Source organism: Xiphophorus maculatus, chromosome 3 (assembly GCF_002775205.1).
Source record: "Xiphophorus maculatus strain JP 163 A chromosome 3, X_maculatus-5.0-male, whole genome shotgun sequence".
In the NCBI taxonomy this organism is placed as follows: Eukaryota; Metazoa; Chordata; class Actinopteri; order Cyprinodontiformes; family Poeciliidae; genus Xiphophorus; species Xiphophorus maculatus.
Genome location: NC_036445.1, coordinates 2,765,894 through 2,793,396, shown reverse-complemented (window position 1 = coordinate 2,793,396; position 27,503 = coordinate 2,765,894). Strand labels below are relative to the sequence as shown.

At 38.5% G+C, this 27,503-nt stretch overlaps 1 protein-coding gene across 3 annotated transcripts; it reads right to left on the bottom strand.

The window, feature by feature from the left end:
- Positions 1-812: 812 nt before the first annotated feature.
- LOC102231574 (zinc finger protein 493-like) lies at positions 813-27,503 on the bottom strand. 3 transcript variants are annotated; one of them, XM_023331454.1, is made up of 10 exons: positions 27,441-27,503; positions 22,910-23,067; positions 16,463-17,651; positions 15,521-15,729; positions 14,798-14,977; positions 13,428-13,519; positions 10,206-10,300; positions 6,623-6,771; positions 5,349-5,636; positions 813-2,423 (listed from the first exon to the last, which is right to left on the bottom strand). In XM_023331454.1, the coding sequence occupies exons 2-10, from the start codon at positions 23,063-23,065 to the stop codon at positions 1,824-1,826; spliced, it is 2,958 nt and encodes a 985-aa protein (XP_023187222.1). In that variant the 5' UTR covers positions 23,066-23,067; positions 27,441-27,503; the 3' UTR covers positions 813-1,823. The 3 variants fall into 3 exon arrangements, with proteins under 3 accessions (XP_023187222.1, XP_023187223.1, XP_023187224.1); XM_023331455.1 differs by having other exon boundaries at positions 22,910-23,070; positions 27,441-27,480; XM_023331456.1 differs by lacking the exon at positions 27,441-27,503 and adding an exon at positions 27,215-27,258 and having other exon boundaries at positions 22,910-23,070.

Here is a 27,503-nt window from a genome sequence, read left to right as displayed (position 1 = left end):
TTAAAGTCTCATGATTTCAACGCCAGCCTAAACTATTTAATTACACGTCTGTGTGTGTTACTTCTGCTTCACTGTTAGGCAGCAGGTTGATAAAAAGCACTCAACCAGAAACTCAGCCCTGGAGTTTTTGCCAGAAAGAAATAATAATACCATGTTTTCATCGACTGGTTGCTCGTTGAGGCTCCTAGAATCGGTTCTTGACGCCGGCTTCTTTCCTGAAATGCAGCAATTTCCCCTCATATTTTGGGTTTTCCAGCAGAATCATCAGCATTTCTGCCTCCATGACATAAAACAAACGAAGACTGAGCGCCTCTGCCTCAGTGTGTGTGGTTTGAAACCCCCCTGTCAGCAATCACTGGGTGGGAGACAGCTATAAACCAGGCTTTAGAAGCCCATAATGGCCCACTGCAGCACTGGCAAAACTTATATCACATTAAGCTTCTTCCCATTCAGACACAAATAGGATCATTATTTTTGATAACTATACAGCAAGTGCCTTATAATTCAATTACATTACTTGCCACCGCATATTTCTGCATTTTGGTTAAATCGTCATAAATCTCACCATGTCCTTCTTATTATTGTATTTAATTACAGCACAAAACGGATCAATATCGCACTGCGCAACAAATTATCAGAACATTGTCGCCCGTCTGCGAACAGCAAGCGGGTCCGGTTCATTTTCTCCTCAATGAGGAGTCACGCTGACTGCTGCTTACTGGTTTTATTTTATCTTTTTAGGAGAACAGCCTCTACTTCTGTTAGAATGACAGGAGCGGTGATTTACAGGAGGACCAATAAAGCAACGCAGGTTCACGAGCGTGGAAGCCAGAGCTTTTTATTTTTAGGAAAGAGGAAAACAGGCTGCACAAACATATTAGTTTAGAATCAAAAAGCCATTTTCACTATTTTTAAATCATTTTAAATGACTATAAATTAATTCCCTGAACAGATCAGTCTTTACTCCATTAGTTACACACTGCTACAGAAATTGTTTTTATACAGAGGACATGTCTGTTTGCACCTCTGGTAAAGATGAGTCTCTAAATAAATTATTTTCTTACTGCAGTAGCAAAATCTCACTGAAATTTTAATTTGAGTGCATTTATTTTGTAGGCAGCAAACATTTTATTTTTTACAAACAAGGGTCAGTTTTTATTAGTTTTTTTTTATTATTATTTGTACTTTTTTCAGTTCTTGCTCAGGCTGCTACTCTCACATTATAACACTGCAGCAAAGAGGCATCTTCAGCTTTATTTCTACATGTCAATCTGTTTTTTATGAGTGACACTTGGGGGAAACTTTTGTCACAAACATAAACAAACTCAAATATGTAGCGACTTCTCCTAACTCTGTGTGTTCGATGAGGATAAGACTGAGTGTTTCTCCAACACTCCAGGTGGGTTTGGTGTGAAACGAAGGATGAGTTTGAGAAAAAGAAACGCCTCAAGTCTGAACAGGAACCTTGTAAGGAAGTGACAAAGAGTTTTTAAACACAAAAATCAAAACAGAAATATCTCCAAAGACATAAAATTAACATTCAGTCCTGGTCATCTCAGCTCATGGATCTAAATCTTATTAAAAACTCTACAGAGAGGATTTTCTTTGTGCGTTAGCTTCTTGCTAATGAATTATGTCAAGTGTTGTCCTATCGGCAAAAGAGCACTTTCAGGAAGCTTTAAAGGGCGTTTTATTGTGTGATTTTGCTGCTGCAATAATTCTTTTCATGCTTTTAAGACTTCTTCACCAAGGTTGCCAAAAAACACGTTCAAAGTCAATCAAGAATCCCCAACACTTTCTCATCTTTAAACTCTTTTCTGGTTTCACACCGTCTCCTCCACGATGAACTCGATGGCGTGTTGCGGCGACTGACCCGTTTCCACCATGGTGATCTCACTCTCCTCCATGGTGATGGTGGGAACCGTGATAGCCTGGCCTCCCAGCACCGACGAGGGCAGGATGACCACCTGCGAGGTTCCCTCGATCCCGCTGAGCGAATCCGACGGGATCATCACCGTCTCGGTGCCTTCGTCGCTCTCCTGCAGCACGTATATGGTCTGCACGGTGCCCGACTCCAGGTCCGTGGTGGTCGCCAGCGACGACAGCGCCTTGGCCCCTTCCAGCACCTTCTGAACGTGGGCGACCTCAGCGGCCTGCACCACCTGCTCGGCCGCTTCCGGGGCCAGGTCTCCGTGTTGGCGCAGGTGCTTGTCGAGGTTGGGGCGAGAGCGAAAGGCGGCGGTGCAGTGGGGACACGGGTACGGCTTCTCGCCGCTGTGGGTGCGGGCGTGCTCGGTGAGACGGGCCGCCACGCTGAAGCTCTTGCCGCAGATCCAGCAGCAGAAAGGCCGCAGGCCCGAGTGGATCCGCTCGTGGTCCTGGAGGTGGGGCAGCTGGCGGAAACGCTTCCCACAGGTGGAGCACTGGAGGAAAGACGGAGAGGAAGACCGGTCAGTGGAAATGCAAAGAGGACGGAGAAAAAGAAAAGAAAAATTCACTTCATCAATCATCTAAATTTGGCCATAAAAGTGAACTTTTTTTGAATTTTAAAGAAAATTAGTTTGTGAAGTCGAGATCAAACAAGATTAATAATTTTCTGTCTAATGTCTGGACAATATGGCTGAAAAACATAACAATATAAGGGTTTCATATCAGGCAATATCAATAACAATTAATGCATTTTTTTGTTTTAAATATTTGAAATATTACCAAACTGGTGATGTGACCTTTCCTGTCTTATCTACAGTTTTTCCCTTTCACTCCTCGCCGTTTTTTTATTTTTAAGCAGTAATGAGGCACAAACTGCAACATGTTGTTGCTAGGTAACCATAGAGACAGTAAGTTGCTAGGTAACCACAGAGTGATGGAGTTAGTTGAGGCCCCCAACCTGGTTTAGCTGACCTGAGAGGTTGATCATATTCCTACATATTTTTCATATCAAATTCCCAGAGTTTTACATGATTCATAAATATTGTGAATTAATAATCGATGGGTGGATAGTGATGTGAAAAAAATATTTAACCTCATTTCTCCTGTTTTTTCCTCTTTTTTTGCTTTGTTACTATGTCACACATTAATATTTCATATAAACAAATTCTATTATCATCAAAGAGAACAAGAGTAAATACCAGAAGCAGTTTCCAGTCAATAACTTCACTTATTGAAGTAAATAACCACACAAACCATTGTGGTCCTTTGTGAAAATATATTTAGTTTGTTGTTAAATCATAAATTAAAACCTTTTAACAACTTTTTTGGTCCAATTTCAACACCAAGGTTTGATTATCGCCTGATCCATAGAATGAAGAAATCAATCAAGCAGAATCAATCTGACAACATGAAGCGGGCTAAAATCGTACCACATCATGCTCCGGTGTAAAGAAATTGAAGAACAGATGAGAAACGAAGACATCAACGACTTTTAGTCTGGAAAAAAATCACAAAACCCCTTCTAAGGGTTTGGGACTGCAGTACAGTGAGAAACATTTTCCAGAAATGGAGAAACGGTGAACAAATGTCATCCAAATGTCCCAGAAGTGTTTCAGACCATCAAAGTTACACCAAAAGCAGATAATGACGCATTTAGAAGGTCAATAAAGAACAAAGACAAACATCTGAAGGCCTGCAGGCTTCGCTAGTCTCAGCTAAGATCAGAGTTTATGATTCTAACAGGAAACAGAGGAACGTGGAAAAATGTTCTCCAAAACCGAAACCATGGCTGGATAAAAGAGAATATAACAGTCTGGATTCACATTTGACAAGTAACAACTTGATGATTTCTCCCAGCAATGCAAAAATCTCATTGCCAGTTGTCACAAATGCTTGTTGGCGGCCGCTGCTGACAATCTACTAAGTTTAGGGGAAATTACTTTTTCCACATAGGGTCGAATTGGTTTGCAGAGCTTCATTAGGTAAAACCAGAATTATCATTTTCAAAATTGAGTTCATATTTTTTGGGACAAAAATCTGAACTTGTTGGAACAACAACGAAACAAAAACAGAAAAAATCTGTGAGGGTCCAAACACTAAAGTCAGACAAATGGCTAAAACTTTTAAACAAAAGGACAGAAAATGAAGTCTGGAAATACAAATGTTTTCCCATACTTTTCCAGCCTGAGTAGGAACTCAGGTTAGAAAAGGTTCAAATTTAAGTTAACTAAAGTAATCCCATCAGTAATCAGCTGTCGCACCTTTCTCTGCCACACTGCGATTTCCTCCCTGCACGCTTCCACCTGAACAAACACAATGAGCCACAGCTAAACGCCTGATTAAACCTGAGGCACAACAAAAGAAAGACATTCAGCTTTGCTTATATTCCCACTGGGGACGCTCAAATTGAAACCGCAGCCTCTGACGGATTGGCACCGCAAGTATCCCTGAGACGTACTTCTTCATATTCTTCTTCTCAGATTGCTCTGTTGGTTTCCATGCAAATATGTATCTGATACGTACATCTGGGATGCAAAATGCACTTCAGGCGGTTCTGTTTTGAAATATAAACACTTGACAACCTCCTTAAGTTTCAACTTAATGTTGCTCATACAGCCGAGCAACGTCAACTTCTCAAACGAAATTCACTGATGCACTATGAAGGAGTGGATGTGATGACAGAAAAATGGAGAAAAATTATGTTGGAATGTCAATAAGCGACGTTAATTTTGATGTCTTCTGTGAGTTAATTCACTTCATGGAGCAAATTTTTAACTTATTTTCATCTTTTGTTTTTTGTTCAGCAACTTGAAACGATCCCGTTTAAGTTTAATAATGTGAGAAAACTACACTTTTCTTTTTATTCAGCCAATATTTAATACAGTTGACATAATGTTAAAATTGAAAGTTTTTTTAAAATTCAGCATATTTATGTTATGGAAGCAGGTTGAGCCATTTTGATCATAGAAAACTTGGGTTTTTGGGAAAATGTCCACGTAGTCCATTGATAAGATCAACAATAAATTAACTCATTAATCAATTATTTATATTACTAATCATACAGCAAAGCCACAAAGATTAAACCATGTCCTGTAACTCTGTAAGCTCAGGTTTGGTTGGGTCTGTAGCTGATGTCCTGCTCCGTCGTCTCTGCATCAGAGAGAAGGAAAGGATCCCAGAATAGAATCAGTCACAGAGGGGAGCTGACAGGCTCTAAGTCAGCCCTGTCATAAATCACAGGTACACAGGGAGAGGAATCACCCTCAGGACACAAAACTGCATGAATGTCTGCGCTGTGGAATGGTCACAACCACCGTTTGTGTGTAATCATCCCACATAAGCAGGACGAAATCTGCTTTTAAAAGCCAAGACAAATCTGGCGTTTTATGCGAGCGCACAAGCTCCGCCACTGTTCTCACCTCGAAGGGCCTCTCATCAGTATGTGTCCTCATGTGAACGCTGAAGGTGGAATTGTAGGCAAACTCCTTGAAGCAAATGTCGCAGCGGAAGCGCGGTCGGGATTTGGACTTGGACAGCGATCCTTGGAAGTGGGCCAGCACGTGCTCCTCCAAGGTGCTGTTGGAGGTAAATCTGCGGCGGCACGGCCTCACCGGGCACTTGAGCGGCGTCTGGCCTGTGTGGGATAAACGATGGAGATCCAGGCCCTCTTGGGTCATGCAGCGGTGCCCGCAGAGGTCACACTCGATCTGTGGGAGGAATGGAGACAGAATGAGGACAAAGTATAGATGGGATGGAGACAACATCGCAGTGTGTGGTCAAACTGCGGGACAAGTACATTACCGCTCAAATGCAGCAGATAATCCTGTTGACACTCGTGGTAGGGGACATGTAAGAAGCCTTAACGTTATATTTTATTGCAGCAGCATGATCTCTTGAAACATTTGGAACAATTCAACTTCTAACATGAACACATTTAAGTGGGAGAAGTGATTAAATAACTCAAAAATACTTAATCTCAGAGGAAATTAAATGTTGTCATTACTCATATCTTGTACTCTGGGCAAGAAGGCTCTCCAGTAGCAGTCAGTCTTGCAGTGAATCAGAAGAGGCCTCTGACTTAAGACTGTTGATATATGATAGTCTCACGACGTGACAAGTTAGCAGTTTAATAGCAGACACAATTAATAAATCATTCTTAAAAAAAAAAAAATAGCTGTTAATAATAAATGTAACTGAAGTTTGTAGCTTATACTTTTTTAAATGGATCAAAATTTCCCCAAATTTGTAACAAACAATCCATGACTTTATGTTTCCAGAATAATAAATAAGATGCATCACAGAAAGGCTATGCATTTCTTTTAGATGGAAGAGGAGACTAAAAAGAGAAAAGAAAATATTTTCTTAAATATTTATGCCAGATATAATAGGCAAACGGACAGAGAATAAAATCTGGGAACACAAATATTTTTCCAGATTTTTCCAATTTAAGCCAACTAAAGTAATCAGTCACCAGCACTCGCACCTTTTCTGCCACACCCATTTTCTATTTCTACCAGAAAAAATGCTCTCTGTCAAATTAAAATAATTTTTATTCCAACTTTTTTCTAATACAAATTTACCATGGATATAAATAACTGAGTTTATCTGCATATTAGAGGACGTTACTACGCATTCTCTATTCCTTCCAGACAAAACGGGGGTAAATATACGTGAAACCCTGAAATGTTCCAACCTGTCCAGTGGAGCGTCCGCGGCCTTGTCCCCGCCCACGCCCCGTGTTCCTCTCCTCCTCGGATGAAGGACATCGCTGCAGGTGGATGTCCAGCACCGACTGGTTGATGAACTGCGACGAGCAGTGAGGACAGGTCACCGGCTGCTTGTCTGCAACACAACGTCGGCAGGTTTTACTGTGTTCAAACATCTGGTCAGCTGATCCTCCTATAAGTATGTGGCTGTTAGCACACGCTTATAATGGTTCATAATGAATGAAACGACAAAACATGTGTTGAATCCAGATGTTGTGACACTCTGTTGTGTCTCTGTGGACGCCGTGGCAACTGATCCACGCTAAATATTAATTAAACGCTAACAATACAAATCCCAGGTATAATTAGAGATCCTTTCACAACATGTCTATCAGGCATTTTTTTAAAACGATCCTAAAAAGTTAGATATTAGCTTCATGGCAGGGCGACAACTAACCTGCCGTCACGTCTCTTTTCCACCTACATCAAACCAAACGCTCCTCTTCAACAGCACAACCTGAATTTTACCACCAATATGCAACACAAAGAGAAAAGGTTTGCTTCGTTCAGAGGATATTGATTTTATAACGTTTGACACCATTGGAAACTTAAGAAGTTAAAAATCCCGGATGAAAATCCATGGGGCTCATCTGTGCATGTTTGTGTCTAAAATCTTGTAGAAACTAAAAGCAGAGAAACATTTCGTACCTTCTTTCAAAACTGATGATTTGGCATTATTTTCAGCTGTGGTATAATAAGTTCAATAAACATCTGCCTGCCTGCAGGAAGTCATTTGGTTTGATCAGGGATCATAATCCGTCATGTTTACTGACAGTTAATAAGTGCTAATGCCTCTCAAACATTTCTAGAGTCGATGCAAAATTTCTGCAAGTTTCAGGAGTGTAAATTTAATATTAATGTTATTGTTATGACATTTTATGTAATTTTATTTTTAGGTGAATATAGATGTGTGTATCTGTTTGGTTTGCTAGCTGTTTTTGTTTGACCTTGTGTCTGAAAACAAGTTTATATCCACTTAATAATCTTCATAATTATTGTTACCTACATTTAAGACAAAGTAATTACACTAAATAAAGAAGTTAATCAAAATTTACTTGTGTCACAACTTACTAACTTTATGTAGTTGTTAATTTTAGGTATTGTTTTTTGGTTCTGTCATGCGAGTTTTGTAACATATCCTTAATAACAGCTGTTGACAGGTTTCACTCAGATACTGAAATCCCTTAAGTGTCAAATTATAAAAACTTTGTGGTTTGTTTATGTAAGGTAGATGTGAGCCTGCTAATTCTTCTCTGGGTAATTTATTCAAAGCAGATGAGGAGGTGGAAATATGGTCAGACAAGGCTGCAGCTCAGCGGAGAAAAGGCAATAATTCACAGTGAGGACAGGATTTATACCAAACAATAACGTGTCAACAAAGTCACAATGGTTGGTCAGTGCATAAGCGGACAAAACTGGTTCCTGCCCTGACTAGATAACCTACTAATGCATTACATTATTAAGATCGTCTGGAGACTCTTCTGAACAATTGGTTTCTTGTGCTGCTTTGATGCAGCTCACTGCCTTTAATGTAGACGCTGGGTCACAGATTGTTTCACACACTCCTGTAACTCCGGGCTGACACTTACATTAGTATTCATACCCTTCATACAGGTGTCCTCAAATGGTTACTTCTCTACTTGAAGTCAAGCCAAACCTCCTTAAATCTTAATTTTTTTCCATTACAAAGGAGCTGGTAGTTGATACAACCAAATACCAAACGACATATAATTGAGGAAACGGAAACAATTTTTAATACTATTGAAAACTTTGCCGAAACCTTGATTTAAATTACTTAAATAAATGTTTTCAGTTTTGGGACTTGGAGTCTGCACCCTCTTTAGGCCCTTTGCTTAGGATCCATAAAATCTTGACTAACATAACAAGAACTCTGTTTATGTTTCTTTCAGGACAGAAAAAAATTTGTTTTATTACCTGATTTTATGCTATTTTTATATTTAAAAAATACACTAGTAACACAAAAGGTGATGCCTGCTAGTGTGCTTAATGTTGCAAAAAAAAAAAATACCATAAAAATGTGGAAAATACTTTAAATAGATGTGCTTATGGCTCCCAGCAATTTCACTTTAAGCACTGGCTGAGTGACAAAGGTTTTATTTTAAGATAAAACTTTATGTTCAGTAATCAATTTGTCTACCAATATAATACTTTGCTAATCCAAACATTAAGATTTTCTGGCAAAAGATTCTAATATACAAAAATGACAGAAAAATCCCACCACAACACATAAATAAAAATATATTGGGTTAATAATTTCTTTATTTCTATAATAAACTAAAGAATTTCAAAACATGAGAAATTTTCAGCATTATAGAAGGTTAGAGTAAAGTAAGAAAAATCTTTCTGAACTTTTGGCTTTCTTCTATACAAAAAAAATAATTACACAACACAGACCACCAATAAGGAGACACATGAAATTACTTTTTAACAAATATGAACACACATAAAATCTCTTTCATTATATACGTTCAAATCCACAATCAAGACGGTTAGGTTTAGTCTTTGTAGGTGATGTTTTAAACTCTATCGAAGTTCATAAACATCTAATTATAAAAGGTTTTCTTTTCCGAAGTCTTGCAAAGCAGCAAACTAAGTGGCACTTTGTGAAAGTTTTCTGCATTTCTTGTTTGTCATTTTAGCATTCAGGCTCATCGATTCGTCTCTATACAGCTGGTGTCCCAGATACATTTTGGCAAAGTAAACCAAACTCTCAGTGGGTCACTCTAGAAAAGCTGGCAGAGGACTGCTGGCATTGATGGTCCCGTCGTCATGTCCAAAGGCCATCATGCCAATATCTTGCAATCTGCTAACCATCTGCGGTGTGTATCCCATTAGCAAGATGCACTCTGCTCCCTGCTGGGACCCTCTAATTAAACCTTTAATAAGGACAATCTCAGCTTAAAGCCTTGCACTGATCAATAGATCAATCTCTCCCATCATCTTTCTCAGAGGAGACCCATCCCTCTGACCTCTGCTGGATGCTGACTCCTCAAGCTTAACTAATGAGGTTGCAGCGCTAACACCCCTCTGATTAAGATGAGGTGTCAACATGTTGACCCAGTTCATTTACCTCCGCCCAGCTACGCCGTTCCTCGTGGCACACAAATCAATTCAAAGTCTGTGACCTCATGCATCAAAAGAACAATGCGCATACAGAGCGGCTGCATGAGTGGAAATAAAAAAAGATAGACCACCAACACAAGCCGACATGTTCATTTATCAAGTGCTTTGAATTAATCGATAGTAATTCAGTGTTTGCTGTACTGATAAGAACATCATCCCTGATTGATTTCCATTACGGTAAGCCATGGGCTTTCATTTGGTTTCTTGTTATGCTCGTCGCATTCTGTCAATTTCTTACTCCTGCGCGGAACCGCTAATCAAAGGCGAAAAACACCAAGGTTACACAGAGGCAGACGTGAGCACAGATTGGATTTAGAAACAAAACATTCAAACTCGCTCTGCCTCCATACGCCCCGTTAAGCTCACCTTGATGTATGAGCGAGTGAAGGTCCAGGTCCTTCCTGCGTTTGAACGGCTCTCCACATTCAGGGCAAGGGAACGGGTGGCTTGTGTGAAGCAATCTACAGACAGACAGGGTTATGATGAAACTGTCATTCATTACGGGACAGGAAAGTTACATGTCAAACAAGGCTATGATTTTAGCAACTGATTATTCTGATCATTAATCAAATAAAATACTCTGACATATTCTACAGAGTTCTCATTTAGCCACTTAAACCTTTTTATGCAATATTATAATACATTTTTAAATAGGAAAATAAGCATTTTATTTTCTAAAATGCAATCACACAGTATTACTTTAGTATACGCTTGATCGTTTGTAGCAAAGGATGCATCTCCAGCTAAAAATGAAGTCCTTTCTGCTTGAGTTATCAATAAAAGGTAGGACTGATCAGTTGACTATTTCTGCAATTCCAAAAACAAAAATGTGATAAGTTGTTTTTTTATCATCACTTCTGTCATCACAAAATATAAATATTACAAACATATCTTAAACTTTGAAGTTTATATCTCTCAAGCTTAACAGATAGACAAATTAAGAGAGGATGGATGGAAAAAAGGAAAAACGGACGGATGAGTTGGATTTAGATAATGGGAAACTGAAAATGCCAAATATTTTCTTCTGATGCTGTAAAGTTTTCCCAACTTTACAGAGGCAGACATTTTACCTGTGGTGTAATGAAAATATGAGATTATCCTATTTAAAGACTACAAAGGCGACATTTCCAAACTACAGATGATTTTAAATAGATGGCTTTCTGGAGAAAGTGTTTGTTTTCCGGCAGCAGAATGATCTTAAGCATACAACCAGAGCGACAATGCAATGCTGTGATAAAATGGCCCTGTCAAAGTCCAGGTCTCAATCCAATCAATATCCTGCAACAAGACTTGAAAATTAACATTCCAAGACACACTCTGTTTAATCTGAATAAGATGAAGGTATTTTGAAAAACATTTGGGTTACAAAAGCTGTTGGAGAGAGTAAAATCTCCAGCTGTAAGTGTTTCTATAAACATGGCCTGGAAAATACTTCAATCAAATCCCAGATTTTTCCTGACTGAGTGAAAACTCAGAAATGAAACCTCTGAGGTAATTAAAAGACGAGATTATCACACCTCCATATATAAAAAAACTCTGAAGACCAACTTTCCAAATTACAGAGCTGTGAAAACCAGCTAGAGAAGTGATGGTTTGCTTTTCGCTACACTCGTGGGAGAATTATCAGCATGTGTGTACTTAGTCGTACTCCGGTTCAAATGAAGGCATTAGCTAAGCGTATAGCAGCTAAAGATAAAAGAACAGCAGTAAACTGGGAGGAGTCGCAGTTAGGACATGAAAGACTATATTTATCCATTGCATAACGTTACGCCGAGTGTAGCCTTAGGGGAGGAGAAAAGTGTTAGGATGTATTCACCTAATGCCGCATTAGGACTGTGAAGGACCAAAAAAAAACAAAAAACAAAAAAATGCTGCAGTTCCGGCAGTTTATCATCAGAACAAACGCAGGTGGATGTTTACGTTTTAGAAACCATATCCTGACAGAAACCGTACGCACAAATTATTCCCCATTAACTTATACAACAGTAGGTTGTATAAGTTAAGTTGAAATAAGTTGTACTAAAAGTGAAAAGCAAGGCGAGCGTTGGAAAGCAGACGGTTTCTGTCGCCTGTTAAAAAGACAATCAGAAAAAATAACAGGGAGAGCCGACGCTGAGGGAGTAACCACTTCTGACAAGGCATCTCTCCACCTTACCAGATGTTCATTTATATGAAGCAGACGTAAAAATCATCAGAAAACCCAGGATGGCTGTGATTGTGTGACGTTTTGCCTTTTAATCAAGCGTTCAAGTGATTTGAAATACATGAAAATCAACACTGAAAATGTAAAATTTCTACTTTGTCTTTCACAAGATAGAGAATACAGCAGTATAGCGCATTTAGCAGAACAACTAATTAAGGGCATACTGAAACTGTAAACAACATTAACAAATAATATATGAATTCATTAAAAAGGTGCTCTGAAAATTATTCATACTTTCTTTTTATTACATTAGAATCACTAATGTGCTTCATATTTAGGGACAGCCTGGTCTCAAGTCCTGTTTCTAAGTTAAATTTCAAAATATGAGCTGCAGATCCGTGTTAATGTGTCTCGCCCCCAACAGGAACCACTGTTATTAACGTTCTAATTAATAACCATTAAGGGAGTTGTCCTTGAATAACATTTTTTTAAAGGGGCAACCATAAAAAAAATATTAAACAGGAAACCAAATGAACCATCTGTCATTTGGTGTTGATTTGTTTCAGCTAATCAGATCAATGGAGTACAGCCAGTTTGAAAAAAAATCTGTCCTGCCAAAATAATTTTAGAGATGATTTAAAAAAATAAAAAATAAAAAACAGTTTTTTATGGCGAACAGCCTTTAATGTCTTTCAAATATAACTGAGGCAACCTCTTTGCTGAAAGTGTGCATGAATGAAAATGAAACACAGAATTTGGTCTGACTCCATAAAAAGGAGTAAGTTATTTATTTAAAAGGCGTACAGTATTGGGTAAACAGAGTCGAGTCCAGATCATTTTTTGATAATTTTACAGACTTGTATATCGGTGTAAAATGGGTTTTTGCTGACTTTTGAAATGATTGTCAATTTTTAATGTTTTCTGGCTTTTCACATATTTATATTTAGTAATTTAAGAGCCAAGGTACATGTTTTATTTCACTGCATTTGTATCAACAAGAGAAAATTGAGTGCAAATGTAAGTCATCGTTTCTTTTCTTCCAAATTTGTATTACAAACACACACTGTAGTGTTGATATTCTCGCCGCTCGTCAGCGAAGTAGGATATGACCAGGCTGGTCCATCTTCCTGTTATCATTATCATCTTAATTTACTAGGCCTCCAGCTGCCAATCACAGGCTCTGGCTCAAAGGAGCCCAGACATCTGCATGTCTGCTGTACAGCTTAAAGGTCTAGCACAGCATTCGGACACAGCTCAGTTCTCACAGTTCCTGTTGAGAGGAGGCAAGGTTATCTAAATCCTGTCCTGGCTCTATATTTGAAATGTAAACAGAGTTCAGAAAATGATTGAATACCCACAACCACATGACATTGTGTAGTCGGCAGCAGACATACAGTCCAAATAACATAATAATAACAACAACAACAGGAGGAGAGGGTTATTACCTGTGGTCGTTAAGCTGTTCTTCAGTGCTGAAGTGTGAGGGACAGTTTGGACAAGCAAAGAGAGCAGAGCCGTCACTGTCAACGCTACACGCCTGTGATGACAGACATAATAGTCCAGATCAATAAAAAAGCTATTTCCCAACATGTTATCATTGTAAAAAATAGATTTAGTGGAACTCCTATTAGAAAGCTAATGCATCTGTGGAATACCCCTACAACCTTTCTACATGTTTAGATGTTACAACAAACTTTTATGCATTTTATGTGACAGACCAAAAACAAGAAAACTGGAAGGAAAGGGACATGTGGTTTTCTGTCTTTTTATAGCTAAACACTTAAAAAGGGAGACTGAATTTCTTTTCTCTGATACCCTAAAATATAATCTGCTACAAATAACAGTCTTCACAAGTCACATAATTAGTAAACAGAGTTTATCTGTTTGTAAATAAATCTTACAGTCCAGAGGCTTATGGTAACTCTGGAGGAACTGCAAAGAGCAGTTCAGAGAATTTATTGACGGAACAAATGTGGCAAAAAAAATTATCCTGCAGGAGCCATTCCCACAGTGAAACAGGATGGTGGCAGTACTATGCTGTGGGCAGCCTGTTCTCCAGCAAGAGAGTGAAACTGAAAGACGTGAAACAGGAACTCCAAGTATACAGCCTGGAATGTCATATAATAGTTTAATTGTGAGAAGAAAGTCCTGCCCTAAATCCAGTCGAAAATCAGAAACGAAATTTGCAAACTGATCTTCATAGAGTCCCCTCCATTTCATTTGAAGAATATTTTGGGTCTCTACATGTGTAAAGGGGTTAGACACACAGATCGAACTGCAGGAGAAATGTGATTCTACAAAGAACTGACTCACTGACTTGAACACAAATTTAAGCCACATTTTCCAGACATTTGTTTGTGAAAGAAAAATAATTTTAAAAAAGGGTTCAGATTTCATTGATCTCCATAATTATTTGCTATGATGGATCATTAGGACGATCCAAAAGAAAAAAAATTACAAGAAATTAGTCAAAATAATATTAGAATAAAGTTGTAGAACAAAGATAACATTGTGAGGATGAAGTCAAACAACTTAATAATAACAGAAGAATAAAGTGAATATTTTGAGACTATAGTCATAATATTAAGAGTTTATTCTAGGATTATATTTTTTCATTTTCTTAGCATAGCTTTAATACTCCATCATAATTTGTCATTTTCTGGTTTATCACATAAAATCTTATCTAAACACATTTTGTTTGTGGTGACAAAATGTACAAAAACTCTTGAGTCTAAATTACTTTTGCAGAGCCCTATAATGTAAGCTTCACATGTCAGAATCGGTGTTTTGAGGAGAAAAAGGTAAAAGCGTTTACTGGTTTGCGTCCTCTCTTGCGTGCCGGCTCCGTTGATGAGTGAATGAGGTGATGTCTTTTCAGGGTGGTTGCCTGCGAGAAGCTTTTCCCACAAACGTCGCAGCAGAAGGGCTTGTTGCCTGTGTGGTTCATGCTGTGGCGCAGCAGGCTCTGGGAATTGGTGAATGACTTTGTGCACACCTTCACAACAACAATGAGGATTAGTCAGATATACACGATTATAGGAGTTTTAATTACTTGCTGGGAAACAAAGACACGTGTATAGTAGGCTGCAATAATGAAAAGGCTCTCTTGACAAATTACAAATGATGTTTTTGACTATAAAACAACTCAGAATGTGATGCTTTTTTTTTTTTTTTTGCAATGATGAAATCCTTTCATCCTTTCATCCTCATCATAAAAGCCTTCACAACTCGTGAGGAATTCTTTTTTTTTCTGTTATAAAATCTGTAGTTTATCCACGGATGCCCACACCTGGCAGACTGCATATATGTACGCTTAATCAAAATCTAATTTTTAAAACATTTCCTGTTGTTCAAAGACCCAGGGGGACCTGTCAGATTTAATGAGGCCTGAAGTTCAAACTGTGTCATCCGCCACACTTAGAAGTATTACATCATCTCATCAAAGTCAGCCGCGCGACCTAAATGATCTTTACATCAAAGCAAATCATCCCTCAGGTTCAGGGAAAGGGACACTTTGATTAGGCTTTCTGACTGGCACCTTGCATGTGAAGAGCTTCTCGCCGGTGTGGCTGTAGACGTGGGTGCGGAGGAAGACGCGCCTGGTGAAGGTTTTGCCGCAGTAGGGGCACACGTGGGGCAACGGCGTTCTGGCCCAGTCTTGCAGCAGCTTGGCAGGTGGAGGCTGGTTTGTGTTGTTCGTGTCGCCTGCACCGCTGCCCTCCAAGTCGTCTTTAGAGGCTTTGGTTCCTGATCATATAAGACATGAAGTGTTGAGCAGGATGACATAATGTTTTTCATTATGGTGCCAGGCAAAGTATTTGTAGACTAATAAGAAAATTGGGATGTGCCATTAAAAAATGTCAATGTATTTTATTGGGATTTTATGAGACGTGCCAACAAAGCTGTCAAGATTAAAGGAATATTGTGGTTTTCAAATTAAAACCAGAAAGTGCACTGGCATTCAGACCGTCTCTGATAGCTGTAAATAAAATCCAGACAAGGCAAGCAACAGCCAAACGTCTCGCTCATTAGCTGTCCAAACCACGCAGAGACTGATGCCCCAAAACACTTGCAGTTTTCATTGTGGCGAACGATGATTCCACCAAGTATTGCCTCAGGTGAAGAAGACTTGAATGCAAATGCATTGCACACAAAACATGTTTTAAAATAATCTATCATTTGTAGCGGTGCACCGATTGCAGTTTTTTGGCCGATGAACCATCTTTAAAAAGCCTGACTGGCTGATGCTAATTTATTTTGTCTGAAATGTCGCTAAATATAACAATAATGTCGCTGAGTTGGCAACAGTGGGGTGACTATTGTTAACTGCAAACGTGCAGACATGCCCTGGTCTTCACATATAAGTGAAGATCGGCTTCACATCTAAGTATCAATCGATCACTGATCTCACAAAAAGATTGGTGCCAATTAAGGAAATTGGCATCAACAAATTGTCTAAACTGCAATGATTTCCACTGACCTTGTAGTGAACTGGCACTTAGGATCCTGAATGAAGGCCGGCCCCTCTTCGGAACGGGAGACCCTGATTCCCCAGCAGAGGGGGACAGCAGTCTCTTTGAGCTCTGTGCACCGTCCTCACTACTGATAGGAGCTGATTCGTCGCTTACTTCGACCTCATGAGTCTCCTCGCTCTCTGAGGTGAAGCGATGCTTCAGCCGGTGGTACAGGAACTGAGTTGTGTTCATGAAGTCGTCTCCGCAGTGGGGACAGGTGTGCAGCGGCTCGCTGAGGCTGTGTTTCTCCTTACGATGTTTCGCCAGGCCTTTATCGTCTCCAAAGCTCTCCCCACAGTGGGTGCAGAAGAACAACTCGGGCTGTGTAAATGTGTGTGTCGCAGTGCTGGAAGAAGAAACGCCATCCTGCGCACTGCCCCCGTTGTTTAGGGCGTAAACCTCCGGTGTGACTTCAGGGACCACCGCCACCGTCTCCTCGCCCTTCTGCTTGTGCTGCTTGCGGTGATAGAGGAAGAGCGTGGTGTTCAGGAAACTTTCTCCGCACACGGAGCAGCGGTGCAGAGCCTCCTCGAAGCCGTGCTGGGTCTTACGATGGGACACCAGCTCAGACACCAGACCGAAACACGAGCCGCAATCAACACACAGCAACACTGGCTCCGGCTTCGGCTTCTTGGTTATCCCTCTCCTCCTTGGAGACGAATCGTCCGAAGCAGAAACCTCAGCAACAAGACCTTCTGGGGTCTGAGACGAGGACGTCTCTGGAACTTGCGTCTCACTTCCATCCTCAGTATTCTCCTCTGGTTCTGGTTGGATGGTGTTGCCGCTTTCTCTCTGTGGGGTAGAAGAATCGTCTTGACCTGCTGCTGCGGCCTGGCTCTCAGAGGCCTCCGGCTCACCGTTGGGGTCCAGTGCTGATTTGCACCCAGCTTGTTCACACGTCCCTTCTTTACGATGCTGCTGCCACTCTTCGAGGCTCTTGAAAAGTTTATCGCAATCCCCACACTGGTAAAGGATTCGGGGCTGGTCTGTTTGCCTTTCGCCATCTGAAACGTCCTCCAGTTCTTTCTTGATACTCTGCACAGAGGGAAGAAGCGACTGGGCTTCGACCTGAGGAACGGCGCTCTCTGAGGCGTCACCCTGTGAGCCATCTCCCTGTTGGTCCGCCACTGCCCTGGAGATGTTTATTACATGTTGCTGTGAAAAAGAGAACAGACATTTTTAAATGTTTCACACAACCTTCATTTCTTTTATTTTATTTAGCCTTTTTTTGTTAATTAAATCCATCCTGCAGTGTTCATCTTTACATCGTATTTCTCTTAAAGGATGCTTCCTTTAACAGATTAGGATAGGTTTATGGGCTATGTAAAACATGTTCATTACATATTTTGCACAAAATTATTCTTATATAATGAGATTTCAGTGTGGTTAGTTCTGTCTATTTTGAGCTCTTTTCAGAATGATCTGGTTTAGGGTGTCTTGGTACTTTAAATCAAAATAAACTGATGCTGACCACGCCCCCAACTCAACGTTTTCATATATGAAAATGGTTGAAAACATATCCGCAGTTATACAACTGTACATTCTTGAAAAGCAGAAGTAGAGCCTCCTGCACAGCCAACACAAATGCAGGAAGTGGTTTCTGGATGGTAAGTAAACAACTAATCGTCTTTTTCAGCAGCCATTGTATAGTGCATGAAGGGTAAAACCAGCTGACCAAACATGCTGGAGTTCAGCTTGCATTGCTAGGTAACTGGGCAGCGCCACTCAAATATGCTTTAACAACCAAGAGGTTTTTGAAACAGCTTATTTTCCAGACACCGAGAAACGGCTCTTGGATTGTTTTTAGAGGCACTTAAAACCCAAACGGATGTAAAAATGTGAATTTTGCACAATAGGTTCCCTTTACGTCAGTGAGAAATGACCATTCATTGTTGGGGAATGTATTTACAACCAAGATTTCTCTGAGAGGTTCAGGTAGCCCACATACAGCCTCACTGTGTGAGACAACACTCAGAAGAGCCAGCATCCGGTGCAGGTCCACCAGGTTCCGAAACAGCTTTTTTCCACTTGCCATCAGACTGCTGAACTCTTAACTGGACTGCACTCAAAAACTGGTCTCCACTTCATACCTTGCACATATACATAGCTAAGTAACTTCCATTTTACTGTCAGTCCTGCACTTTATATTTTATATTCATATTTATATTCAGATTTTATACTGTATTTTATTTTATTCTGGAGTAACCTCACAACATTGGAACCTCAAAACATTGTCCTGAGCTGTATGCAACAAAATTTTGTTCTGTATACACCCTGTGCATGCAAAATGATAATAAAGTCAGTCTAAGTCTAAGTCATTGATGTTGAAGAGGTCACTCCATAGGGTTTCATCCACTTGGATAACAACAGAAAGAACATCGAGGTCAAATATGAAGAAATTCTGGAGCTGCTTCAATCAGTCCAGTTCAACAAGAGTCACAGACTAATGATATGTGGTCTGTAGTGATATTCAGAGGTATGAGCCATAATGGGCACCTTAAGATGTCGTCAGGTCATTTCAAAAAGCCTCCTGATTGTAATCACATCTTAAAATGAATGTGCATTTTACTCCTAAAGGACTACCGACTCCTAATAAACAGGAAGTGAGTCGCATGTTGTACCCTCTATTGATGACTTGTACTCAACACTTCCACAATACACTAGCAACAATGATAGCATTTCTTTAAAACATGACTGGTTAAAGCCTTCTGAAAACATTTAATGCTTAGAAACCTTCTGGGGCATAAATTCAGCTAAGATGTGGTGCTGTTGTTGCCTGGGAAACTCTTCAAGTAAAGTGAATACAACTGCAGTTGGAGTCCCTAATTACTGCAAAGCAGGTAATTAAACAGGAAGCAGAGCGAAAAAAAATGCAAACGCAAATGCAAATTGAGAACCGCCTGCTGCGCCACTAGACAGCAACAATATCGTCAAACCTTGAGCCTCGCTATTGTTAAGTGCATATCACCAGTTCTCAAAATAAAAAATTATTAAAAAAATATGATATTTTAAAGTGGGGGAAAAAACACTTTTAGTTGTACTTATTTTTCCCATTTTATCACATAATAACTGAAATTTATTGGTATTTTATGTGACAAATCAAAGTAGTGCATAATTGCAAAGAACAGGCAAAGTAAAATTTGAGGGGTCTTTGTTTTTAAGTTAAAGTAACAGGAAGTGTAGCATGTGTTTGTATTTCATTTTACTGCCATTACAACTCCAATTTTCCGCCTTGAATCAGCAAATTTACACACTGAAAGAAATTCCTAACTACCCAGATATTATGACTGTAGATGAGGGTAGGAACATAAATCGATCTGTAAATTAGGAGCTTCACTCAGATTTCTTTTTTCCAATCACATAAGTAAAACGTAAATTAATATAAAATGAGAATAAAATGAAAAGATAAAGGAAGAGCTGGGGGAAGTTTAATTTTGAAAAAATTCAAATTAAAAGCTAATTCTGACTTTCTGCAGAGAGATCTGCACAGCATTCTCCGCTGACGCTCTGCACGTTAACAACCAGATTTTAAATTAACGTCACATTAAAGCGACGGAAATTACAACAGCTAATGCAGAGTGCAGACACGCAATAAACCTACTTATGGCGAATCATGTGCCAGGAAGCCATAAGCTACGAAGGGTTTATAGCGTTTCTCCAGCTGCTTCATCCAGGAGAAGGCCAACGAATGATCCGTCAGGAGAAAGAGCAGCACTGACTGGAGCATTTCTCATGCCCCTCTTCCCACTGGCGACTCAGGACGCAATCTGTCTGTCACAAGTGTCACAGTGTTTTATAGACGCATGTTTAAGACTGTAAAGGATGGAAGTCCGGGCACAAACTCAGACAGCCATGCCCTGAAGCTAAATGAGGGCCAGGGACTGCTTTTAACCCCGAGGGCTTTTTGAAGCTGTCAGGGGTTTGGCAAAATAATAAAGTGCCACATTTGTCCCAACACTCGGCTCAATCTGTCCAGGTTTAGCACAAAAAAAAGAAACCTTATTTTAGAACACTGAAATGTTGTTCTGACAGAATAAACTCCACAACAGGGTTGTGTAAATGGAGCACAACAGAAAAATAAAAACATAAACACATCATGCAAAACAAAATCAGTATGAGTCTCAATTGTAAATGTGGTCAAATTTTGGATTAACATATTAAAAAACAAGAGGATGTAGAATAAATCCAGAAACAGTGACACAGATAGTGGACTCGCCCACTGAAGAACTGGATCATCCCAGATTTCTAAAGCAGCAGACTGTTCATTATAACTGAATCATGGGGAACATTCTGGTGATTCATCTGAACTCGGCGGATATCATGTAAATGTGCCACTCTGGACCTCAATCTGGCCTCCATCTTTGATTATGTTCTCCTCTTCTGCCCCTGGAGCAGCCTTTTTCATCTACAGTAAAGTCAATAGAAGCTAAATAATGAAGTAGTACTTACGCATACTTATGCTTTGAGAAGCTGCCCTGTTATTTTTACATTAAACTCTTGCACACCAATTTCTACCAACAACATGTATGTCTTATAGTTTCCTTTTATGAACTTTATAATCACTCCTCCTCCAGTGTTATACACAGCTTTGTCTCATTAGTGACTCGTTACTTTAGTAAACAATGTGCTAATGAGTAATTCTGTTGTTATGTTGGTAAGAAAGCAAAACCAAGTAATTTTAATTAAAATTATACGCATACATTAATAAAAAAGCTTAGTGTGACCTTGGTTGAAAAGCAGAATTGTGCTCTTTTAATGTCTACGCAGCCCTTTGAGGGAAACCAGATGCTGCTGTTTGAATGGGAGTGGATGGAACTTGTGGGTGTTTGACACAAAAAAAAGCATAAATAAACTAATAAATATATATTTGTGCATTTTAGGCGTTCCAGCAGACAAGAAAAGCAATAATATTAAGTTACTACTGTTGAGTGGCAAAGGGTAATTGAAAAGTTTTTAAATAATGGGTCAAAAGGCCTCATCACTGCAGCTTGCCCCTAATGAAGAGGATAAAGAACATATAAACATATATACTGAGCTTCCAGGTAATTTCTTATTAGCAGTGTTTGTTTGTTTATTTAGTTACCTATATTAAATGTTAAATTTATGCTATTGTGTAGCTTTTTTTCCAAACGTTTGCTGCCTTTTTGGGCAATAGTTATGTTGTATTTTGTAAACTAGGCTAATTATTTTTGAGATATGCTTTTCCTCATAAAGCAGATTCAGGATATAACACATATAAGATATATGTATATTTATTATTGCTCTACTTCAGAAGAAGAAGGTTAAAGTTGCAGAGCCTTCCATAGTCCTACACTTTTCCTTCATTTGTCAAAATACCAATTCTGTTTTCTGGAAAATATTCCAGGCACAACTCATCACACTAATTCAGCTTATGGTGTTTTAATACTACAATTAACTAGCTACTCACAACGTCTCTGCAAGCTCGCTCCCTTAGCAGATAACCCGACTAGTTAACTAACAATGGCTTGCTATGGATGTGTTTCTGAAGCAGAATAATATTATGTACATTAACAACACTTGCTGCAAAGTTCCTACAAATTTCTAATTTGACAAAAACCTTTTCAAGAGAAAAGATCAAAAGTCGCAGAAAATGCACATTTAAATATATATATATATATATATATATGTATATATATATATTTACCTAATATGATTTTACTTCTTCTATGTTTTATTGGTTGTAGTTTTTTTGTAGTAAGCTCATTAAACTGGTGACACATTGTGTTGTGAAATATCAAAGTGTTAAGATGTTTGCTTTGTGTTTGAAACCCTAAACGGCAAATCCCAGTTTTGCGACCTACAGCCAAAGCGCTCTCACTATGGATGTGATGCCATTCCCCGCTCCAAGCTCATAAAACACAATGCTGCAGTTGACTTAATATCCAACTGTGTTTTATTTTTCACATTTCAGTTTAGCAACTTCTACTTTTTTCAGTAAAAATACATCAAAATTGCACCTCAAAGATAATAAAAATATTTCATATACAATTATAAATCTCATATTTCCCCATTACTCCCAATCCATAAAGTCCTGCTGGTTAATCTGAGGTCAAAATTATAACATCAAAGTACATCTAAATCAGATAATAATGTGAGGTGACCCTTTAAAATGAGCCAGTAAATAACCACAAGCATCTCAATGTTAAGTGCTTAAGTGATTCCTCCAAGGTCACCATTAGTATGAGGGGTAGCAGGAAACTGTATTTCATGACTACAGATTCACTTGTCAGCTCGATGTCAGTCTCTAAATACGATTCAGAGGTCTTACGGGATCATTTCATGACAAACAGCTAAAACACATATTTTATTGCTTGTGTTTTTAAGTTAAAACCCACATGAATAGCGACACATTGAAATCAAAGTAACCTGGCGATGCATGTTCCAGTGCTTACCTGTGTCTGCAGCACTGGGTCGTCAGCAGGGGCAGCTCCAGATGAGCTGGGCTGATCTTCTTCAGCGGTGCATGTCAACTGGTGCTGAAGGACTTCTTCTAGAGTATTAAACTCCTGGTAGCAGGGGAAGCACATGTACACCGATGTAGTCTCCATGACTGCTGGGGGAAACACATCATAAACATTTCATAAGAGATGCAGAAATACAAAACTGGCTTAGATGGAAGATTAAAAAAAAAAGCTGCAACAGTTCACAAAACTAATCCATGCTTTGAATATTTGAGAAAGATCTCTACGTGAAGCTTATACAAATTCTCCCAGCAATGCATCTTAAGTTCGGTTGTGAACATTGCCCTCTCCTGATAAAAAGAAGTCTGTGCAACTTTGAGGAAGCCTGGGAGCAAGAGCCAAGATTTCCTGAAGTTGCCAAGATGACTCATCGCGCAGTGAGCCTGAGCTGATTGTTATTTTCACCATGCAGGTCGCTGCTCAAGTGGAGACCTCACACACTTCCTCCCTCTCTCCCTCTTGGTCTGTCTGTTTCATTTCATGGTCTGAGCCGAAATTTGTCCTAAACATCAATTAGAAACGTATTGTAATTGGTCTCAGTGGAGGTGCAGTCAGACTCATGCTGCTGCTGAGAGGGGCAACAATCAAAACACAATCTCTGCAGCGTTTCCTATCCAATCAAACCTCACGGTGCATAAAATATGGGCAAAAAAAAGCTTCAGATCGGAAAGGCTCTTGAATTTACTAACATTAATATAGAAATATGAAGACACAGGAGATATTTGGTGATTGTTATTTTGTTGGAAAGTCTGATGAAAGATCTTTAAATAATTCAGCAAGAGTTTATCTTTTTGGACAGTAAAATCTGCTCCAGATTTTTCTCCAAATGCAAAAGCCCATCTTTGAAAATAAGTGTTGAGGTTTAAACATTTGCTATGGTTTTAACAGTGAGATGTACGTGAAAATAACTGGTGACTACTACATTTGCTGCATTGAATTCATTTCAAATCTTTTAAATATGAGAAATGAGTAAAATTGGCATTTTAACAGTCAAAGTGTGATGAAAATTCATAAGAATAAACATCTGCAAACGTTGCATTTTATCACTAGACTTAGACTTAGACTTGTACTTTATTGATCCTTTGGGAAGACTCCCTCAGGAAAACTATGACTTATGCTCCATGGCTTGTTACTTTTACAAATAGAACTGGAAAGCATGTAAGAAAAAAAACTAAGAGTGATTATTTTAGAGTGTCATTTTTATTAGGGTGATTGCTTGTGGAAGAACAATTATGGGTCAGATGTTTCTGATTTTAAAGGTTCTTATGCGCTTTCTTAGACAGGTCAAAAAGGAAATATAATTCTGTTTATCACTGCATTTTAGGTTTTAAACAAAGTTTGTTCGAATAGAAACAAACCTTGTTGTGTTTTTACACACTTATCAAAGAGATTAGTAATGGAAATCCAATAACTGTTGCTTGACTGGCTCTGAATAGTAGCTCAGATAATGAAGAATGTAATTTATTTTTTTCTCTAGTCATTAAATGCATTAAACAACAACAACAAAAAATCCTTTCCAGTCTGGAAACACATCAACCGAAAGCATTTTGTTTGATACATTTTGTTTTCGGTTTAGTACAAATTAGATGCATGTTCAGTTTCTATTGGATTCAAAGCTGCATATTAAGCGACTTTTTCCATTTTTTATTTCATGGACTATGTTTATCATTTTAAATTAAGTTAAAGTTGAGTTTATGTTATAATCCCTACAAACAAAATCAGAACTCGTCGGTCACACCTGTAAGAAAAAGTCGATATTTAAAAGAGATCAGTTCGTAATGTCGTTGGTCTTTCAGTGGCAAGATATTGGAAAAAGAAAGCAACAAACAACATTAAAAGCAAAGACAAAAACAGAAATTCACATTCAATAGCAGCATATTTAACCCAGTTCGGTCTGTATGTAAAGTGCCAATTAACAGCAAATATAATATTTAGGAAAAAACAGCTGAAGCACATACCAATTATTTGGAAGCCAATTTGGTTCAGTTACATTTCACATCCAATTAAATCCAATCATATTGTTAGATACATTTCCAATTACACACAGTCGCATCTGATCCTGTACTAGTGCAAGTTTATGTTTATGTTCATTGAGATCCTCATTAGCATCAGCAGCATGCTGCATCTTCCTGGGGTCAGTTTACAATCTACTGTGTGCACTCCAACCCTCCCAAGTCTAAATAGGGTAATAAATACATAAGTTTAAAAATATATTGAACATTTTAAAATAAAATGTACAAAAATAAAAAAGTAAATTCTTTATTAAAGACTTAATTTTTTTATTTATGCTTCATTCAGGATCTATTTTCAAATGCATATTACTCTTCTCCACTGATTTGCTATTGACCTTTAAATCTACATGTCATTTTCCTCCATTAAAGCCCCTTACAGGTGAAATTTCCCTCAGAAGATTTTAGTGCATCTCCCTTTGGTAACACCGTATTTGCCTTAACCTTTGCACCTTGCACTGCATGTTATTACAGAAACACTGTGTGATCAAGGGGAAGACTGCAAACTTGACACCTGTCTTGAAAAAACCCCATCCTTTTAAAAATGAGGGTAAGCCACAAAATCTCATTGCTCAAAAAAAGATTAATCAATGAATATGTAAGCAGAAAGTTGGGTGGAAGGAAGAAATTTGGTAGAAATTAGGGCTGTAGTTAAAATCATTTTAGCAATCAAGTATTTTATTTATTATTCTGACAATTAATTGAGTCACTGGATTAAAAAAATGGAATCTTACCCTGTTCTAACATTTTTATTCCCTACTGTTATTTGTTTCAAATGTTTAAACTTCATCATACTCCTTTTCAGACTCACAGTCACCGAACAAATGTTGTATGTATTTGAGTACTTATATTTGGTAATAAAGAATTTTATTTACCCTTAGAAATATGAAAGTTTCACTTTTATTATTTGTTGGTGAAATGTCTGTCTGAAATAAATTATCATTTATTTTGAAGAATGTTTATTTATAAAAGTGTTTTTTCTGCCTGAATGCATTTTTGTAATTATTTGTATTATTTTTTCCATTTTAGTTTTTAAAATACCAGAATTTGCACATTACATTTATATTTTTGTGTTTATGGTGACATCGTTTTAAAATATTAAATCAGATGTTATGATCAGTTATCCAATGCTTTAGTAGCATTTTTACAAAACATAGTTTTATTTCAGTAACTTCTTGGATGGCTACTTTTTATTTTCCTTGAGTAAAAATGTGTTCATATGTAGTGCTATTCTTACTTGAGTACAATTTTGGGGCACTCTACCCACCTCTGGTTGAATGTAATATTCAGTTTCTGAGAATTTCAAGCGTTAATTGACTAATATTGAAATAAAATCACTGTGTGTTATGTATCTGTACAATAAGAGTTTCCTTTTTGAAATTAATGACTGAAACAAGTTAAACTTCCCAATAATACACTAATTTATTGAGTGCAACAAAACATGTTTTATTGTGAAAATTTACATTCATTGTATTTATTTGAAGTCGTTTTATCTGCTTATATTTTATAATAGTCCCTATAGCTACTACCTATACTTTACGAAGCATCTTTATTTATTTTTGTTGATACTCTACTATAAAAATAACAGTGTACCGTGGTGAAGGTTAACACTAACATGTAACTGATTCAAAAGTAACAGGTTAGCAATGAAGAGGCCACAAAACAGGTGTATTATGAATACTATTTGTTGCAGTTGGGAGTCTTTATGCAGCTTTAAGGTATAAATAAGATGTGAACTGTACCTTAATGGACTCACTGTGGTATCAATCCTAAGCTAGGGGATTTGTCACATTAGTGTGAAGGATGACCTAATGATAGCCAACACTGTGTTTACTGCTTAGCTAGTGTCAGCTGCCGACTGATAAGAGGGCAAAACTGTCAAACAATAAAATATTGACTACATTCTATAAGCATAAATGATTTCTAAACGCTAGCATAATGTCAAGCCCTCATGTTTCCGTGTTCCTGGGCGACCGATCAGCAGCGACAGCCAGCTAATATGACCGTTCCAATGTAGGCTAAACGGGGCTAGCAGCCGTTAAAGACGGTGGCTTTATCTATGAGCAGAGCAGCACTGCTAACATGGCCATCTTTTCTGTAACATGGCTAACGTGTCCCCGGCGTGGCAGGCAGCTTCTGCCGCCAGCTTTAGCCTTCTTTACGAGCCACGGAGCCACATTAGCCGGAGTCGGTGCCCCGTTTAACAACTTGTACTAGTGCTGCTTACTTTCTGATACCGAGGAGAAGAAGAAGAAAAGACTCAAGAAGGAGGGCGGGATGTGCTTCTTCGGTGGTATAATGGCGGCGTCAGACTAAAAGTTAACATTAGCTGTCTCCCCCCGTTGAAATCCTCCATATGCAGTCACCACAGGTAAATGTAGCAATGCGATATTTTTTTACGAAAAACAACGACAGCAGCTTAAAATAAGTAAAAATAATATAACAAAACTCACCGCAGACATACGTTAGTCGTCGAGGAGGAAATAGAACAACTTCAGCTTTTTCTCCTTCTTGAT

Bases quoted from the DNA above. Each gene is read 5' to 3' on its own strand.
- LOC102231574 (XM_023331454.1), bottom strand. From the start codon at position 23,065: ATGGAGACTACATCGGTGTACATGTGCTTCCCCTGCTACCAGGAGTTT. The intron at 5,637-6,622 runs GTTGGAACATTT...TTCCTCCCACAG, and splicing joins GCGGACGCTCCACTGGACAG to ATCGAGTGTGACCTCTGCGG. The intron at 2,424-5,348 runs GTGAGAACAGTG...TCTTTCCTCCAG, and splicing joins CTGATGAGAGGCCCTTCGAG to TGCTCCACCTGTGGGAAGCG.